At 35.9% G+C, this 18,010-nt stretch overlaps 3 protein-coding genes across 5 annotated transcripts; 1 reads left to right on the plus strand and 2 right to left on the minus strand.

Annotated features, from left to right (window-relative positions):
* Positions 1 to 356: 356 nt before the first annotated feature.
* Positions 357 to 2,230, minus strand: LOC108227226 (oxygen-evolving enhancer protein 2, chloroplastic). The gene is made up of 4 exons (XM_017402268.2): positions 1,839 to 2,230; positions 1,340 to 1,572; positions 1,198 to 1,248; positions 357 to 817 (listed from the first exon to the last, which is right to left on the minus strand). The coding sequence occupies exons 1-4, from the start codon at positions 2,071 to 2,073 to the stop codon at positions 557 to 559; spliced, it is 780 nt and encodes a 259-aa protein (XP_017257757.1). The 5' UTR covers positions 2,074 to 2,230; the 3' UTR covers positions 357 to 556.
* Positions 2,231 to 2,370: 140 nt separating this feature from the next.
* LOC108226690 (reticulon-like protein B8) lies at positions 2,371 to 9,651 on the plus strand. 3 transcript variants are annotated; one of them, XM_017401684.2, is made up of 7 exons: positions 2,371 to 5,773; positions 5,902 to 6,059; positions 7,097 to 7,294; positions 7,387 to 7,567; positions 7,925 to 8,066; positions 8,369 to 8,438; positions 9,426 to 9,651. In XM_017401684.2, the coding sequence occupies exons 3-7, from the start codon at positions 7,102 to 7,104 to the stop codon at positions 9,593 to 9,595; spliced, it is 756 nt and encodes a 251-aa protein (XP_017257173.1). In that variant the 5' UTR covers positions 2,371 to 5,773; positions 5,902 to 6,059; positions 7,097 to 7,101; the 3' UTR covers positions 9,596 to 9,651. The 3 variants fall into 3 exon arrangements, with proteins under 3 accessions (XP_017257173.1, XP_063935945.1, XP_063935944.1); XM_064079875.1 differs by having other exon boundaries at positions 5,902 to 7,294; XM_064079874.1 differs by lacking the exon at positions 2,371 to 5,773 and having other exon boundaries at positions 5,791 to 6,059.
* A 129-nt stretch (positions 9,652 to 9,780) lies between these two features.
* LOC108227690 (protein PAT1 homolog 1) lies at positions 9,781 to 16,210 on the minus strand. Its single transcript, XM_017402970.2, has 6 exons — positions 16,055 to 16,210; positions 15,799 to 15,916; positions 14,884 to 15,032; positions 14,291 to 14,347; positions 13,758 to 13,833; positions 9,781 to 12,664 (listed from the first exon to the last, which is right to left on the minus strand). Exons 2-6 carry the CDS (start codon positions 15,851 to 15,853, stop codon positions 10,557 to 10,559), a joined length of 2,445 nt encoding a protein of 814 aa, XP_017258459.1. The 5' UTR covers positions 15,854 to 15,916; positions 16,055 to 16,210; the 3' UTR covers positions 9,781 to 10,556.
* Between the last annotated feature and the right edge of the window lie 1,800 nt (positions 16,211 to 18,010).

Below are 18,010 nucleotides of genomic sequence, written 5' to 3' on the forward strand. Positions count from 1 at the left end.
TAGCACCTCATGTTTAACAATCAAAAGAAGTGTTCACAATGGGGATGGAAGTTGCAAGTTTTATTACTATCAAGTCATTGGTCTGTTCAGCCTCCTGACTGAACATTTATCCGTTATTTGGAGCAACTTGTAATAATACCAGAGTTTTTATACGTTTTCTGTTAATCTAATATGGGGGCTTCGTATATGAAGAATGATTATGAAATGATGCTCAGGGACTCTCAGGTTTCTTTTATTGAAGAGGCATATCTGAATGTAATTGTTCTTTGATAAATTTGTGAACATCCAGTGTCACAAAGAAGCTTTTTTTATTCTTAATCCCTTGATAGAGATTATAGCGTATGAGGGCATACGGATGATGTTGATATCTTCTTGACATATAACAGCTAGAACTTACATGGATACAAAATTACAAACAGATTATCCACATTAGCTTTCTTCAAATGGGTTGCTTAAGCATCTCTAAAACCTTGGGTGGTAAAATGTTATGATAAATTGACCAAAACAATACAAGTGTTCAATCAAGTAGATTTACATACAACCTCGTGGGTTTGACTTAAGCAACGCTGAATGAACTTGTAGCGCTCTCCACAAACTTCTTTAGTCCTTTGAACCATCTCTTGTCTCCGGCTTGAGCCTTGCATATATAAAGCTTACCATCTGAAACTGTGGCGGTGATGAGTTGGTGTTTGCCCCCTTCATCCCCATCCGCAGTCCTTGTCAACACAGACAGGCTGTAGTACTGCTTTCCACCCACCACTGGAGTCGAGGTCTCCAATATATTTGCTGTTGCTACAGCATCTTGTTCAAAGCCACCCTGAAGAAGAATTAGATGATGTAAGTACTCACATCTGTCTACAAGAGCCCTGGTGACCCAATTTCAGGTTTCTTTATATTGCCTCCTGCTAACGTTATCGTGCCCGTTATTTTACTCACAATGCTTGAAACATATTACAGGCCATGTGAGATGTATTTAGCAAGAAGCCCTTCATTTCCAGTTATTCCAAAGACTGGCAGTTACATCTAATATGTTTCTGTTTCTCTTCAAGTTGTTCTGGCAAATCATATTTGTATGTTTCTTTATTTCAGCAAGACCTTTTAATCCATATATCTGATCTTTAATTACACATTTTCGTTGTATAATGTTGTTCACAAAGCTCTGTCAGAGCTAGTTGAAAGTTCAGGTAGAGTGATTACCTCTGAAGCAGTTTTACCAAAGTAGGCTTGTTTTCCTAGCAAATAGTCCACCTGAAGAACAGATAATACCACGAGATCAAACACAAGTTTAATTTAACAAGAAATAGAAAATGAGGAATGAGGAATGAGGCATTATCATTACTGTTAATAGGAATTGTTCAGGAGATCCATAGTCGGTGATGGACTTCTTGTCGGTTGGAGTGACCATGACAGAGAGGTTGCTGGTGGTGTCGAAATTGTCCTCAAATCTAATAACCTGACCAGGGTATTCAACCTCCTTGCTCGGGTTCCATTTAGAAGGAATTAACAAAGAGAAATCCTTTCCGGTGTAAGGTTTGAATTCTGTGTTTGTCTTTGGCTTGCCGAACACATTTGCTGCCATTTATCAATTAGCAGGGAGTGTGAGTAAGTACAATTCGAGAATTTTGATCCACTCTATCTTAACTATGTATAGCAACTATGTATAGCAGTGTAAAGCAGTTATACTTAAAAGATTAAAACTTCGACTAACAAAATTAAAGGCGTTGGGAGGACTGATCACTTAACATTGTACGGGTTTCGTGTGAATATAAACAAAAACAAGTAATTCGTGACAAGATATATAGCGAAAGAATTTATAAGATGGGTGGCAGATGGATTACCAGCTTCACCATAGGCAGCATCAGCGGGAGAGACCTTGGTGGCCACAGCAGCCGCACCGATGAGCACAGTGAGGGCCAACCTGCGAGACACAAGTGCATTATCTTCCTCAGTGACCACCTGCTTCTGGGCACGGCAGATTACTTGGTTAGGCTTGATGGATTGAACGTGGCGTTGTTGTAGAGTAGATGATCTAACGAGTGTAGGGTGGTTCAAGAAACAAGAAGTTGAAGCCATTTCTTTGTGCCTAGGTGTGGAGGGTCGAGAGAGAGAGAGAGAGATTATTATTTGTGTACAACACACACAGCTCTAGTAGGATTGGAATGGATTGGTTTTGGTGGGCACAGAAAATATGTGGAAGCAAGTGGATTACGAGATTGTATTTTTGATTGTGGGGATAAGCCTTTGGAGCTCTTGATTGGTGCAATCTTGTGCTTCCTCTCATTTTCTACCGTCTTTCACTGTCTCATTCGAATTAAGTTTATCAACGTTGTCCCTGCCATGTTCTAGATTAGCCCACTGCATAATTCAATTTGGGCATACTGAGTGCCTGTATGGCGACGCGAGATAAGCACTTCTTTTCTAAACAAGTTGAATTCTGCTTTTTTGTTTTTTGCCGTTTGTGTAAAAAAAAAAACAGAAGCACTTTTTACAAGTTACAAATACTAGCTAATCCCTCAGATCTTCTACTTTTTTCTCAAACACTTTAATCACTTGTAAGTCTTGAGTTGCTTCTAACTTCTACTTCATATTTTTTATTTTAATAAATAAACACATATTTTAAACTCATCCAAACGGCTTTCTATTATGTCTCAGTATCCAGGAAACGAAACCAAACCAAACCAAACATACCCAGTAGGCCAGTATTTCCCGCTTAGAGCGGGGTTTGGGGAAGGTAAGATGTACGCAACCATGCCCTTAGAGAGTAGGGAGGTTGTTTCCGTGAACGCTCCCGACTTAGTACACAATATACAAGATAGTGTGTGAGTTTGAGATAGTACCTTAGCCCGTGGTATTATTCACACAGGACTCGCATGAAGAAGAAGCGATCATTAGCGGGAAGAAAACGATTACCAGAAGACGCAATCATTGGTTTTTTGTATTTGCGGATGTAGTCCATTGATCCCCATAGAATACTCGCAACCCATTCACCTTCTTCCTCAGAACCTTTACCCTTATCTTCACCAAGAAATTCACACCTTGATTCGCTTTTATCTGCTTCCACCCGCCTGGCGATGAAGACCCTCCTCTTCGTCCATGATCTTTTATACATGGTACTCACCTTTGTCATGAAATCCTTCGTCAGTGAATAATATAAGCCCTTCTTTTCAGACCAGGGTCACCCCTGTGCCCATGTTTTTTTCACATCGGTAAAATGGAAGAAAAAGAAGTTGTAATCGCCGCAAAGATCGTAAACAGCCAATCCCTACCAGTTATCCCTTGATAGGGGCTGCTTTTTCTTGTTGTCTCCGTACAATTTGCTCCCGGTTGTATTGATCAGATGATGAGGAAGAATCCATGGGGAGAGAAGTTGTGCACATACTCTCAATTATCTCCACATTAAACATTAATCCATCTTTTCATAACCCCTCCATTTTTGCGACAACAAACGCTAAAGTCTTTTATACAATCGAACCAACTTTACTTGCACTCAATTTTTTGATCCAGGCATCCACATACACATTTAATATGGTCGTAAAGCGTAGATGAATACGTAAACTAATTAACAGTTTCTCCAATTACCCTTTTGTCTCTCATTCCGTCAATTCGGAAACCACAACAGTATCTAGAACATATTTCACTAATTTCAATTATAATAATATGTCTTGTCCCCACTATATATTTAATATTTTATTATTAAAAATTTTCTTTTATTATTAAAGAATAAAATAAAACAGAGAGAGAAAAAAAGTGTCTGTAATACTTTATAATAAATTTAAGACATGTTAAAGAAAGAGATGCTTTAGAAATAAGGTTTGAAGAGGTTGTCCCAGTGATATAAGTTATCACTGAGATATTGTTTAATCAAGATTTTTTTATATCAAATGTCATAAATAATAACTTAGCATCATATAAGACATCTCTCGAATTTCCTCTTTTGACATAAGATTGTTAAAATACATGTTAGTGATTTTAACACGCTTTAGTATAATATCTAGAAACTAGATTGGAACTTGTTTGTTATTATCAGGATAAAAATTTTCATGTTTTGTCCCAAAATATTTGTGTCGAATTCACAAATATATCTAAACACAGTTGCTTGCCTGAAATCAAATTTGTGAATTTTTCCTTACATTGATATTGTAAAAGAAAGATATTGAGTTTATATAGTATCTCGTGTTAGTGTTGTTTACGAGTATCTGTACAAGTGGAATGTTTATATAAGCAAGGTGCCAGTGAGAATTTTATATATTATGTTATTAAAAATTTATTTTTTTGTATTGATTATTTAATTATTAACATTAAATATACTGAGTAATGATCATATTTTTAATTAGACTCGATAATATATTTTATAATATTAATATCACTTAATCATGATAATAATTAAACCTATTTTGTTCAATATTCTATTTCCTTACTCTAGATTCAACATCGACTAAAATCTATAAGGAGGCCAAGATGTGCGAAAGAATAATTAAGACTTTATAAGTGGTTATTAGTGAGGTTCAATTGGTTTCAATGAACCTCCGTCACGTTTTAGTAGCTCACAGGAGGTAATGTTGTCCAGACGAGTTACGTACGAGGTTCCATTTTATATGCTAGATTCTGCCGGAAACTCCTAAAATCAGTTTGTATCGTTACAAAAGACTATTCGGATGATCATAAAGAACCAAAAATGTGACTGATCTATTAGAACTACATTACACTTGATTTTCCTCTAAATGGTGAATATGTAGATTATTTGTCGGGATACAGAATCTTAAATAAGAATAAGAGCTCTCATTTCTGGCTATCTAGTCTAGGCTAGTTTTGCATAGATTTTGCATAGTCCTAATCCAACGAAAACCCGACAATAATTTAAAATAATTTACGCAATCTCGCGGAGAGTGTTGGACCACATTTCTGAACCTTTCCAACCAGTTGATATTAAACAGTTTTCGAGACATATTTTATGAGACATCACATCATGTTTCTAGGTAAGATAATAAACTTTCTAAACTAAAGAAGGATTTATGCTTCATGAGGAAAAGGAATGCACAGAATGCAGTTTTCAAGGAAGTTTCTTTGAGAGAAAACGTAATCTCGCGGAGGTTTTTTTTTGTTTTTATAATTGTTTATACTACCAATTATGGGGGAGGGAAACAGTCTTCGTGTGATGCTTATTGGTCTCACATTCTCGGCAACCGCACTACGTCAAAATGATAAGAATCAATTCAAGTAATGGACATTCGAAAAAAGAAAGAAAAGACCATGCATGTTTTCTACTTCAGATTTAAGATCATGCATGTTTTCTACTTCATATTTACTCAACAAGTAAATGGTTCAGCGCTTCATATTTATCAATCAGTTTAAATCAAAATTAAACTTCAGTAGTTTGATTTGGCATGATCTTTTACGGAAACCAGTGCATATCAATAGATCATCACGGATGTTGGTTTGTCGAAGGATTTGGCAAGGTTTCACGCGTTTTCTAAATGATTTTGGCATGACAACCGTATTCTTGTGATTGGGGCGTCTGCATTCGTGTCAACATAATCTACAATGATATTACATAGGGTGGAGGATGGAAAGAAATAGGTTCCGATAGATTGGTGGCGGTTAGTGTATTAACAGTTGTTGCTTTGGCAGCGTGGATAAAAGAGAATCGACATGGATGGATTACATAAGAAGAAATCAAGTTAATTCAAGAAAGTGTGCAATGACAATCCTTATCCAGTTTGATATCTCCGTTTCAGATCATTATCACCCGTCATTGACGAACAGAACTGTTTAGGTAAGTCTCATGTGAAGAAGACCATAAGTTAATGTATTATAATATGTTTGGTTTGGTTTGGTTTATGCAATTCTTTGATGCGGAAATTTTTTTATATAAAAAAATATGTGAACGGTTTCATCCCGCAGAAAAAAATGCGAGAAGCCAAAAAAAAAGGTATGAAATCAAAAAATTTAAACAGAGGAAGGACGGAGGCTGTATACTAATCATTTATTCATACACAACACAAACACACGGCTCTTTCTTTGCTTTCTTCAGTTTCTTCTCCTCGACAAAGTCGAAGCAAGTAAGACTCCCTCCTCCACTATTTCATGCATTTTCTTTCCTTGCTTCTTTTGCTTTCTTGTTGTGGACATGGGGTTTCTTTGGGACTTACTGTACTTCTCTACTTGAAACTATGTTGAGATTTTGCGTCGCATTTGTCTATGTACATTTTTGGTTTTTCTGGTTCCCTCACTTGGTGTAAATGCATTTCTGAATATTTTTGCTGACCCCATTTTTATTCGGGATTTGTTCTTATGCGGATACCAAAAAAAAACAGAATATTTCTGATTCTATTTTTATAATGCTAGATTTATTTGGATTTTGGTGTAATCGATTTATTGGATTTCTTGCATTTTACTACAGGACTTTTGATTTATGGTTAATGAGAATCGAAAACTTAAACTCACGCGTTGATAATTAGATTGTGTTTAGAATTTAGATTAGCAGTTTTGTAATCCGAAATGAGAATCTCATTCCCTCTTTGGTGGTTGAACCGGTCATTTCATATTTCTGTGATTCCCGATGATGGTTAAATCATTTGTTTCATATCTATGTATTACCCATCTCCGTATCATTCAGTCATATTCATGATTCTCATTCTCATTCTCATTTTCATCCTCATCCGTCAACCAAACGCCCCCATAGGCTTGATGGACTACTTTATTATTTTGATAATATGCATTGGGTTTCATATTCCTCGACATGCCTCATATGCCATACGTGCTTCGTACTAATTATTTTCAACCATTTCTTGTTGCATGCTTCTCTTTGACTTTAGTTATTGTATATGTATGATACTTTATTTTTAAGTATGTCTTGCAAATTTTCTTAATTAGCCTTACTTTGTAATGTGGGAGACGAGTAGTGGTAAGTTCGCGAGTAGTGGTAAGTTCGCGTACATCAAACACTTACCTACGCAATTCAGTTGATGTGTTCTTTGTTTGTTTAATTAACTATATATGACTACATGTCATTCTGCTCTCCTCAAACACTCGTTTACTCGCATTTAGATGATGTGTTGGGCTTATTTGTAAAGATTTATCTACCAATTAAGCGTAGGTACCATGGGCGGGGAGATTACACCCGACAAACTGCTCCATAATGTTATGGAAACACTCTCTGGTGGTGATGGTGGTACTTCTAGGCAGAACTCAGGGTCATTTTTGCATAAGGAGACCCCGAATTCTGATACTTCCAAGTTTAGCAAACTTTTTGGTCGCCAGAAACCTGTTCACCATGTTTTGGGAGGTGGCACATGTAGGCTACTATACACATATTTTTGGTCTTCAACTATAATAATTAGCGTTATTGTGTGTTTTTTTAACGGTTTTTCTTAATATAACGTTTAGCTGCTGACGTGCTACTGTGGAGGAACAAAAAGATCTCAGGCAGTGTGATAAGTGGGTTCACTGCAGTGTGGGTGCTGTTTGAATGGCTTAATTACCATTTTCTTCAACTCTTCTGCTTTGCTGTGGTTCTTGGTATGCTTGGTCAGTTTGTTTTGTCAAATGCTTCTGCCATATTCAAAAGGTACTTAAGATAGACTTTAAATTATCTACTTGGGGGACTGAGGATATGCCACTGATAGTTTGTACACCTTCCTTCTGAAATATTTGCTTTTTATGTTTACAAGGACACCGGGAGTTTTCAAATCATTTAGATAAAATATTTATGATCTTATACGGATATAAGTTGAATTGTAAATTAAGTATATCTTGAATGCAACAAAATCAAATATTTTGGAACAAAACTACTTTTCTAAAAAAACAGATATTCAAGAACGGAGGGAGCACCATATAAGTTTTCCCTGCATATCACATATATATTTGCTAACAACAAGCACTCAACTGAACTCAATTGATTCTTTGTAATAATTTGGCAACACAGATCACCTCCTAAAGTCCCTCGTCTGCTCTTGCCTGATAATCTATTTGTCAACATTGCTATCTTCATTGGTGCTGAGTTGAATCGGGGATTGGGTTTTCTTCAGGATGTTGCTTGTGGTGGAAATATAAAGCAGTTTCTAGTGGTATACAAATTAACTTTCAACTCTTATTTTTGCTTGAATTTATCAATATATTTCTATATCATAACTCGTCTCAACTATAACTACCCTCATGGATCATCTTTTCCATCTCAACTCATGGTTTTGTAGTTTCAAGTTTTTTTTGTTTTGGACTACTTATTGGATTAAAGAAATTGCTTTAAAATCTTCATAATTTATGAGGGGGTGTGGATAATTATAATCTAGTATTCTTTTGGCTATTGTATAGGGAAACTAATTTTAATTTGTTCTAAGGAGTTTTCTGGCAATTTGATATTCACTCTTAGGTTGTAGCAAGCTTGTGGGCAGCTGCTGTGGTCGGAAGCTGGTGCAATTTTCTGACTGTTGTGTATATTGGTACGTTGGTTCACCCTATCAGTTTTCTCCGGAGGGATCTCTGTTTTTTCTCCCGATAAGCTCCGTTTTCCACCGCAATTTTTATCATAACAAATTTGTATTCTCTGCTTTCTATTTTCAAATCTCTCGTACAAACTTCATTATTTGTCTTTTTTTTTTTACAAATGCAAGAAGATTTTATTAATTTGAATATAATACAGCCGGGACAAACCCCCAATTGTCGATACTACTAGGTGGTAAAACAAATAACATACTAAAAATAATTAGATGATTTGTTTCCTAATCGTTTAACACATAGAATTTAAAAATTCTTGAAGCTAAAAACGAAATCAAAGACATCCCAAGTGATCCAAATTGTACCAACATCTGTAGAAATAATAACATCGCAATTTAACGTATCACATAAAAACCATTGTTAGCCCAATGTTCGGAAACACCAATCGCAAAAACTGAGATTGGAGAAGCGGCACCACAGCTATCTACATGTCGGACACCAGCTATCTAGATGCTGGACACCAGCTATCTAGATACAACACTAAATAAACCCAATTATAACTAAACAAAAACATAACAAAACACTCCAAAGGAGAGACAAGACACACACTCTAAGAGAAGAGACACACAAACACCCAAAAGATTAGGTTTTATTGAGAGGAAATTAACGAGTAAAAGATAATGAAGGGGTTGAGGTTTTTCACCGGAGAAAATCAGTGGAAGCCCCTCGATTTACTTGAAAATGGACAAACTCTAATAGAGGAGAGGAGGGAGGCGGCTAGGCGTATAACATTGTTGATAACCTTTTTACTCCATTATTTGTCTTTAATCTCATTCATCCATTCCTTTTCATTTCGTTCTCCCTAACCAAACACAATCAATGATATATTTCATACCAGATAATGCATAAAGAATCAGTATTATGAATTGTTTATATTGAAATCTTCGTTGCACATACTCTCTATATTGACATGCAATTGATCTTTTGTGAAGGTTTCGTTGCTGCCCACACACTCCCTGTTCTGTATGAGAAGTATGATGATCAAATCGATGCTATTGTCTACTACATTCTTGGGCAACTTCAGAATAAATATAGAGACTTTGATGCAAGTGTGCTCAGCCGAATTCCCAGGAGAGAATACAATGCTAAAAAGTATGAATAAAATTTCTCAGTCTTCAGGGACTATATAATATATCTCATCCACAGAAGATTATCATTTGTGTCTGCAATTATTTTTTTAGCTCCAAATCTACAGATATTGAATCATTTGAAATTGTCCCAAGTGTCCATAGTAGTTTATATACTCCGTCATGAAAATGAGTTGATTATATAAATATATAAGCAGTATTGTGAAACAGAACAGGTCATAACTCATAATATTGCACATTTGAACTGTTACAGATAGAAGTCTGGATGCCTGGTTTCTATTACATGTCAAAAGCAGTTGTACAATTATATATATCTACGTTCACTCTGATTGATTAATACATCTCAGTAATACCACCAAGGGAAAACTAACATAACAGAAATGCTCCAGAGCACGTCGGCTGAAGTGCTGATAAATCATAGTGGCTTGCAAGGCAAACTTATACCTTCAAAATTCAGGAATTATGAGTTACTCCTGCAGAACCTGAGCACCTGAGCCCCTTTTTCAAGAAACAGATGACATTTAGAGGCAAACACACACAGTACCTAACTTAAATTAAAATACAACAATATGCAACAGGATATTCCACCCATCAATTTCCCAGATAAATCTCCCCTACACTACAGGTTCCATCAGAGTTACAATATTGAGCAATAAAATAGTGCTCTTGTATGATAACACTTGACATTCACTAATCCCCCTTGTTGACTTTTTAATACAAAAATTTAAAGTCATGCATCATCTCAGTATGTTCAGCAGCTAAACGGAGAGAGAGGGAGAGGGGGGGAAGGAGGGAGAGGAGGAGGGGGGAGAGGGGGGGGAGAGAGTATGGCATAAAATAGTTCCTAGAGTATATACATTCCAAATACTTTGATCTCCACATGAGAACTATTATGAATCCATTTGCGAAGCAATGAATATGTCAAGCAACCTCTCTATAAAGATGCAATCCATACACATTTAGTGTCCAGAATAGCTAACCACGGACAAATTCCGGAGTAACATGGCCACCATCTCCACCATGAGCATTAATTCCACTTACTGGCATAGACCGCTGAGCAAAATCAAGTAGCAGCTTCCTCTGATTATCATTTGTGTGAGGAAGACTAGCACGTAGAAGTTCTACAGGCATTTCTTTGTTTATAGCTCTGGCTGCCTCTGTATTAATAACATCTGAGCTAGGTTGGGTGTTTTGTGCATATATAGATTGCATAATGCTGTCATATTTACCCAGGCAATACTTGGTAAGAAGACCAAAAAAGGCATCAAATGAAGCCTGCCACAGAACAGGATTAGGCAGAATACGGTTGCTAGAGGCCTGAGGATTTGTTAAGAGCAGTGTTGCCCTCTCCAAGACACATTTTAAGATAATAGATGCTCCATCTCCAGCAGAACTACCGAGTGGACGAAGGGGAGGTTGCTCTGAAGAACAAACTACTGCAGCAATACATGCACTCAGAGAATTCAGGTCCATGCCAGTAACGCATTCAGTAACCGTCTTTGCAAGACTGGTGATAGTTTTGGCGGCTTCGGGATCAGAGGGAAGGCCACCAAATAAAAACCTCAAGTGACGGAAGATAGTCATGCAAACTATTCGAGCCAACTCACCACCAGGAAAAAGAAGCTGAAGGTATTTTGAAATAAGCTTTCGACCTTTAGGAAGAGATACCAGCCGTAAAAATACAATGTCATCCTTGGGATTTAGCCCGACTGATTTTCCACTTTTCCCTAGAGGGTCAGCAAGTTGAAGTGAAGCTGCCAAACCATCTAACAATATTTGTCGCCTCCGTCTCAGCTGAGACCCACCATCTTGGGGTTGACTATACTGTAGGAACCTGTCGATGTCCTCAACATCAAGAAGGACACGAAGGCCGTCCTCAATTGTTATTCTAGCTGCCAGCATGGGCTCCTGTTCTAAAGGTCTCTCAGACATTTTCTGATCAGCACTACCCTCACCAGAAGCAGAGAAAGGAAGATCAACTTCAAGGAGAGGCTGAGGTGTACGGATAGAAGAAAACGAAACCCGTCCATGAGAATCAACCTGAAGATGCGGCTGGGATTCTGAATTGTTACGTGATCGAGAAGAGGGCTCCTTCAGGTGAGCTGGGCAGAAGCGAATCTTTGACCTTGATTCAGTAGATTTTTTGGCTAGACGAGCTTGGTGGTAATAATCATCTATGTAGGGGTCACTGCTATGTGTTGCAGCATGCTGCATTCTAAGAATACTTTCTATTTCATCAGCTGTCATATGTTTAGATCTAAATTGCGGCCAGTTATAATCACTCTGCTGGCTAGCATCAGAATTTTGTTGAGATAAACGAGCATGTTTACCTCTTTGTGATACTTTAGGCCGTTGATCTCGCATCTCAGCTGATCTATGTTTTCTCAGGTGTGATGTTGGAGAAGGAAGGGTATTATAAAACTGGGATTGCAGTGATGAAAAATGAGCCAAAGATGGTTGAATTGGAAGATTGAGCCTGTGCTGTTGCAACTGCTGCTGCTGAGAGATCAAATGTGGGGAAACCAAATTATTCTGATGAGACAATTGCTGTTGCAAAATGTTATTTAAGAGAATGGAATGATCCCCATGAAGTAACCCTGCATGGTTGTGCCAATTGTTTTGTGACCCACTACCAAGAGAAATACCAGGAGAGACTAAATGAGACATATTTCCACTATAACGGTACCCATGAGGCATGCTAGACATATGAATATTAGAGTTGGACATAGGAGAAAGGTTTGGTGCAGAGAAGGGAATCTGAGACCCACTACCCAGAGATGATACATTTAGATGTCGTGAATGTTGGCGAGGTGAAGACAGTTGAGGTATGCTACCTGGAGGAGGGTAGGAAGTAAAAGCTGACTTTGGTTCTAAATTAGTATCACTAGGAAATTGTTGCTGGTGTTGTTGTAGCGGGTATGAAGATGTCCTGTAAATAGGTTTTGACTCAGAAAGTAAGACGGACGCAAGATGTGGTTGGGAAGACCATCGTTTACTTTCCTGGCAGCTTTCTGTGTCAGATATATGCTGATCTAACCAGTCAGGAAAATCTATGTCTTGTGACCATTCAGCGGCAGAAGAACCTGCAATCAAGTTCTACTACTCAATAACCTAAAAATTGAATAATTAATAAAAGGAAAATCAAAAAATCAAAAGGATCACATGCACAAAATGAATCAAGTTTAAACAAATTATCAGAACTGCCGATGTAAAAAATTCCAATGTAGTAACAGAAGTGGCCAGTATATAATTTACAAATTATCTAGACTAGTTCTTGAACATGAATACTCTAATGTTAGCTGTTCTTAAAGCTCTCAAACTGCCTTGCAATTTATGAACACATTTTGCCCAAAATCGACTAAAATTTAAAAATAGTTAAACTTTGTTTGCCAATCATTGAACTATAATGAACAAGCATTTACATTGTAAAAATGACTACAGGCCAATATCAGTCATTTTACTTATAATATAAAATCAGCGCAAGAGATTGATTTAGAAAGGGTAAACATGTTGCTAAGAATGTTGTCGCACCACCAGCCCAGATAACATATCAAAGGAGGCCCAAGGAAAAGAGGGCCAAGGCGGGAGCCCAAACAGACATGTGACCCAGAAGGGCAAAATAGACTTTATGCTGGAGCAAAGCTAAAAGGGGTGAATGGGGGACTGAAGTTGGTTATCGAAAGAATAGTATTGTGTAGGGTTTTGGAGAGGCCACATCTTGAATTTCTATCCACTGTGTTAAGGAGTTTATGCAATCAATCGTAATTTCATATTGAATTAAGTAGTTTTCTCTAGCACATGTCACTCTAGTGGAGAGGAAAAACAAGAGGCATGCATAATTATTACAATAGCTAACAGCTCCAAAAAAATCTGATTTTGCTAATTGCCTGCTTAAAAGTTGGAGACCTGAAGATAAATCCAAATTATATTATCATGGCATGCTGATTTAATTTTGAGCGACATGTAGTCAGTTGTCACTTTCATGCTTTTCAAATATTAACAAAAAAAATGCCTCTCTGTTGGAAGGGACTGCCACAGTGACGTGATATCATAGGGTCATAACATAGTACATGGATAACTAATAAATAATATCAAAACTTAAAGCAGGGTGAATTTAACAAGTTAACAAAAACAATAAAAGATGATATGCAGAAAAAGAAGTAAATTTTCACATACTTTCCCTTGAAAAGGAGCCAGACCCTCGATCACCAATAACTCCAGGATGTCTAGGTCCGGTAACAACTCTGTTTAACTGCAAACAGGAATCTACATATTAGCAAAACAACACATAAATAAATTTATATAATTTGTGAAGAAAGGGAGTTGCACAAAGTGGTCATAACAGAAATATATAGAAAACAGCGACAGTTTGCATCAAACTCTTACCCTGAGCAGAAGATATCTGAATATGACAGTCAACTAGGCATTGATGTTAAAAGTTTATCAAATATTAAAACAAATTATCATATACCCTTACTTTCACAAATGCAAGAACACAATGTTAATAGATACATAGGCTAAATCTGGTCTTTAAGGAGTAAATACTTGAAATTCAAACTTGCCATCAAAACTGACGAAAGGTCAAGTCACCGCAAACATATATGCACACAGAGACAACACTGTGCCTAACGTAATCAACTTGATTTAAAAGTTGTTAAAATAGCACCGAAAGGTAAAAAGTCAAAATTTGCAAGTGATAGGAAGCTGACCTTTGAGAATGTGGTTGCCAGATCATCCACATCAGATAGAGATCCTATAACTGATCCCTGGGGAAAATTATAGGGGAGGGGGGTGTAAATGTAAAAAGGTGAGTGAATGGGCAGCCTCAAAAGTATTATAGATAAATAAATATTCAGCATTATTGAACTAGTAGACCAACAATATCAAAGAAAAAGAGCAGGAACGCAATATGATTAGCTTCCTAGATCATTATTTTTTCAAATTAACTGGTGTAATACATACTAACTGGCAAACCAAACAATTTAGCTCACCCCAATTCCCTATTTGGTACAATTGATAACCTTACAATATGCATGATCATTTATAAACACTCAAAAATCTTTAGGCTTTACATGAAAACCCACTAATCCTACTGCCATGTACAGGCCTAAATGACACACTAAATAGAATCACTGAACTAAAACAAAAGGTGGTTCCAAATTAGAGATGGAATCTAGAGAGGAAAAAAAAAGATAACAGAGTTGGTGAAATGCAGAGCAGAAAAAGTGTTGGTTGACCTAATACTGTCCAACCAAACATAATACTGCATCAATGCACAGCAAATAAATTAATTATAAACTACCTCTTCCTTGTCAAACAAATGATATTCATCATCGCCAAAACCAAGTGCAGGTACATCATTCACCTCGTCTTCCAGACCTCCCAACTCAACATCTTCCGCTCCATCTTGTCCAAAAAATGCATATTGTGATGCATCAAAAAGTGCAGCATCTGCATAAGTAAAAGCAATTGCAGGAAAACATTTAGACACTACTGATTTTGTCTAGAAAAGCTTTCAAGTTGATCACAGTCCAATAAATGACAAAATTTCTAAATATAATAAAGGCAAATAATTTTTATATTTTGCTAAATAAGGCAAATAATTATAAAAAAGTAAATAGGTGCATTCCAGATGAAAATACCAAAACGAGTCAGTCCTTTACACATCTAAGATATACATGTTTCAAACTAGTCATTTTGATAATATAGATCTGTTCTAGTAAATTTAATTAGCAAGAAAGAAATTAGAGGTCTATAAACCTGATTGAGACCCCCTGATTGATACCGTGTATCCATCATAGTGAAGAATTACAATTTTATTTGCATTTTACATGACAGGTCTACCATGCCGACTTTAAATTACTTGATTGTAATGCAATACATGGCTTAACAACAAAACACAACCTCTGAAATAAGCAATATCATCTGAGATCAAGTTGTTGACAAGCACAACGAAAAATTATATCCACAATACAATAGGTATTGAGTTCTCGAACAACAACATACATATTACATGATCATATAACGTTATAAAGAAGCACAAAGCACAAGATTTACAACAAGAAGATAAGAAGCGGTAAATGAGGCAAACAAACAACAAATTTACAGTTCAAATCACAAGAAATAAATTATATGAAAAAAGAGAGAGTTGTCACGGATCTACTAAACACTAAAACAATAAGAAACAAAGAGTAAAAAAGAAGAGATTGCTGCTAACCAGAGGTAGAGCTTGCTGAAAACTGGTCTAATTGTTTAGCATCAGATCTCTCCATCTCGATTGATGAGGCGAGGTCATTCGCGATCCGCGAGCACGACGATTAGAGTGTGGCGATCAACTAAGATGAAGCAAACAATACAAATTGAACATGTAATTAGTAGACCGAGATGGATGTGTGTGTATATGTATATGTGATTGGAGAGAGTTGATTGCTTGGGCATGGGATAACAGGAGAAGACGATGGAAGAAATATTACCAAACAGGTGCGGATGCAGTAGAATTCAATTCAATTGCTGCAATTGCCTTTGCTTTTCTTGCGTCGCGTTTCGATTCGGTCCGAGCATATCATAAAGCTAAGGAGCCACCAGCACTAGATGTGTGCATCTCTGTAACATGTTTGACTTATTGCTATTTTCATTATTATTTCTGCGGCTTAATTATCAAGTTGGTCACTTAATGTATCAAGTTGATCACTAAACTGAAAACGGTATAAATATGGTCAATAAAGTCATCATAAATATCAAACAAATACCTTGAAATATGAGTTCAAGCAGTAAAAAGATTATTTATAGAATTTTGCACATAATTTTTGAATGTTACCATAACCAACTAAAATGTTATGACTTCTTATATTTAGGGTTAATTATCTAGTTGGTCACTGAAGTGGGCTTAATGTATCAAATTGGTAACTGAACTGAAAACGGTATCAAGATGGTTACTAAAGTCACCATAAATATCAAACAGGTATCTTGAAATATGAGTTCAAGTAATAAAAATATTATTTATAGAGTTTTACACATCATTTGTGAATGTTAGCACAACCAACTGAAATGTCATGACTTCTAGTATTTATGATAATATATTTAGATTTTATCAAGTTTATTTATTATTTTATTTTTATTATATAGTTATTTTCTTTGTTTTAATTAAAAAATAATAATAAATAAACTTGATAAAATTTAAATATATTATCATAAATACTAGAAATCATAATCTTTTACTTGGTTATGGTAACATTCAATAATAATTTATAAAATTTTATAAATAATATTTTTAGTTCTTGAACTCATATTTCGAGGTACCTGTTTGATATTTATAGTGACTTTAGTGACCATTTTGATACCGTTTTCAGTTCAGTGACCAACTTGATACATTAAGCCCACTTCGGTGACCAACATGATAATTAACCCCTTATATTTATGATAATATATTTAGATTTTATCAAGTTTATTTATTATTTATTTTTAATTATAACTATATGATAAAAAAATAAATAATAAATAAACTTGACAAAATCTAAATATATTATCATAAATACTAGAAGTCGTAACCTTTTAGTTGGTTGTTGTAACATTTAAAAATAATGAGTAAAATTTTATAAATAATATTTTTCATGCTTGAACTCATATTTCAAAGTATTTATTTGATATTTATGGTGACTTTAGTGACCATCTTGATACCATTTTCAGTTCAGTGACCAACTTGATACATTAAGCCCACTTCAGTGACCAACTAGATAATTAACCCTTATTTTTACTCTCACTAACTATTTTATTCCAGAAATTGGTACAATACTCTTTCATATCACATTCAAATTTTAGAATATATTGGTTTTTTTAAGAGAAGGAGATAAGTCAGTAAATGACAGTCATACGGTATCTAGAAGAATGATCGAGTCGAATAAACATAGAATAGATTGACATGCATGTCTTCATACACAAGATGAGACAAATAATGGATATTGAAACTGACGATGGTATATTCATAGATCCTGTGTTCACCATCTTTTCCAAAAAATCCGTTTTAGCTATCAACCACAAATGCAATTCCCGAAAGGTTTTTATCGGTAAATCCAAACCAACTCTCACAAAAGAAGAAGAGAAAAATCACACACTCTTACCAGGGAGAGAAATCAAGTTATAATCAAAACACACGAAAAAAAATCCACATCTAAACTAAAACAAATAGATCTGCACCACGATCCTTCACTTCACAAATCCAAAAAACCCTCTGGAAGCGAATAAGAACGAAAATCGAAAGTTTAAGTGATAAAGATCTATGGATACTTACCCCGAAGAGGGAGATTTATTAAGAAAATCAATAAAACAAGTAAGAACAATCAAAGAACAAGTAATTAAACAGACAGATTTGGGGATTTCCATCGGGAAACCGATATGGAAGCCCCGTCAGGATGAAAAGTGGGAGGCGGCTA

The sequence above is a fragment of the Daucus carota genome, chromosome 6, assembly GCF_001625215.2.
Source record: "Daucus carota subsp. sativus chromosome 6, DH1 v3.0, whole genome shotgun sequence".
Taxonomy (NCBI): domain Eukaryota; kingdom Viridiplantae; phylum Streptophyta; class Magnoliopsida; order Apiales; family Apiaceae; genus Daucus; species Daucus carota.

Coding starts and splice junctions, on each gene's coding strand:
- LOC108227690 (XM_017402970.2), bottom strand. CDS start 15,853: ATGGAGAGATCTGATGCTAAACAATTAGACCAGTTTTCAGCAAGCTCT. Junction 14,348..14,883: donor ATTTGTTTGACAAGGAAGAG/GTAGTTTATAAT, acceptor AATTTTCCCCAG/GGATCAGTTATAGGATCTCT. Junction 12,665..13,757: donor TGGCTCCTTTTCAAGGGAAA/GTATGTGAAAAT, acceptor ACTTGATTGCAG/GTTCTTCTGCCGCTGAATGG.
- LOC108226690 (XM_064079875.1), top strand. CDS start 7,102: ATGGGCGGGGAGATTACACCCGACAAACTGCTCCATAATGTTATGGAA. Junction 7,568..7,924: donor GCTTCTGCCATATTCAAAAG/GTACTTAAGATA, acceptor TTGGCAACACAG/ATCACCTCCTAAAGTCCCTC. Junction 8,067..8,368: donor ATATAAAGCAGTTTCTAGTG/GTATACAAATTA, acceptor ATTCACTCTTAG/GTTGTAGCAAGCTTGTGGGC.
- LOC108227226 (XM_017402268.2), bottom strand. CDS start 2,073: ATGGCTTCAACTTCTTGTTTCTTGAACCACCCTACACTCGTTAGATCA. Junction 1,573..1,838: donor TGCTGCCTATGGTGAAGCTG/GTAATCCATCTG, acceptor GATAAATGGCAG/CAAATGTGTTCGGCAAGCCA. Junction 1,249..1,339: donor CTGAACAATTCCTATTAACA/GTAATGATAATG, acceptor TCTGTTCTTCAG/GTGGACTATTTGCTAGGAAA.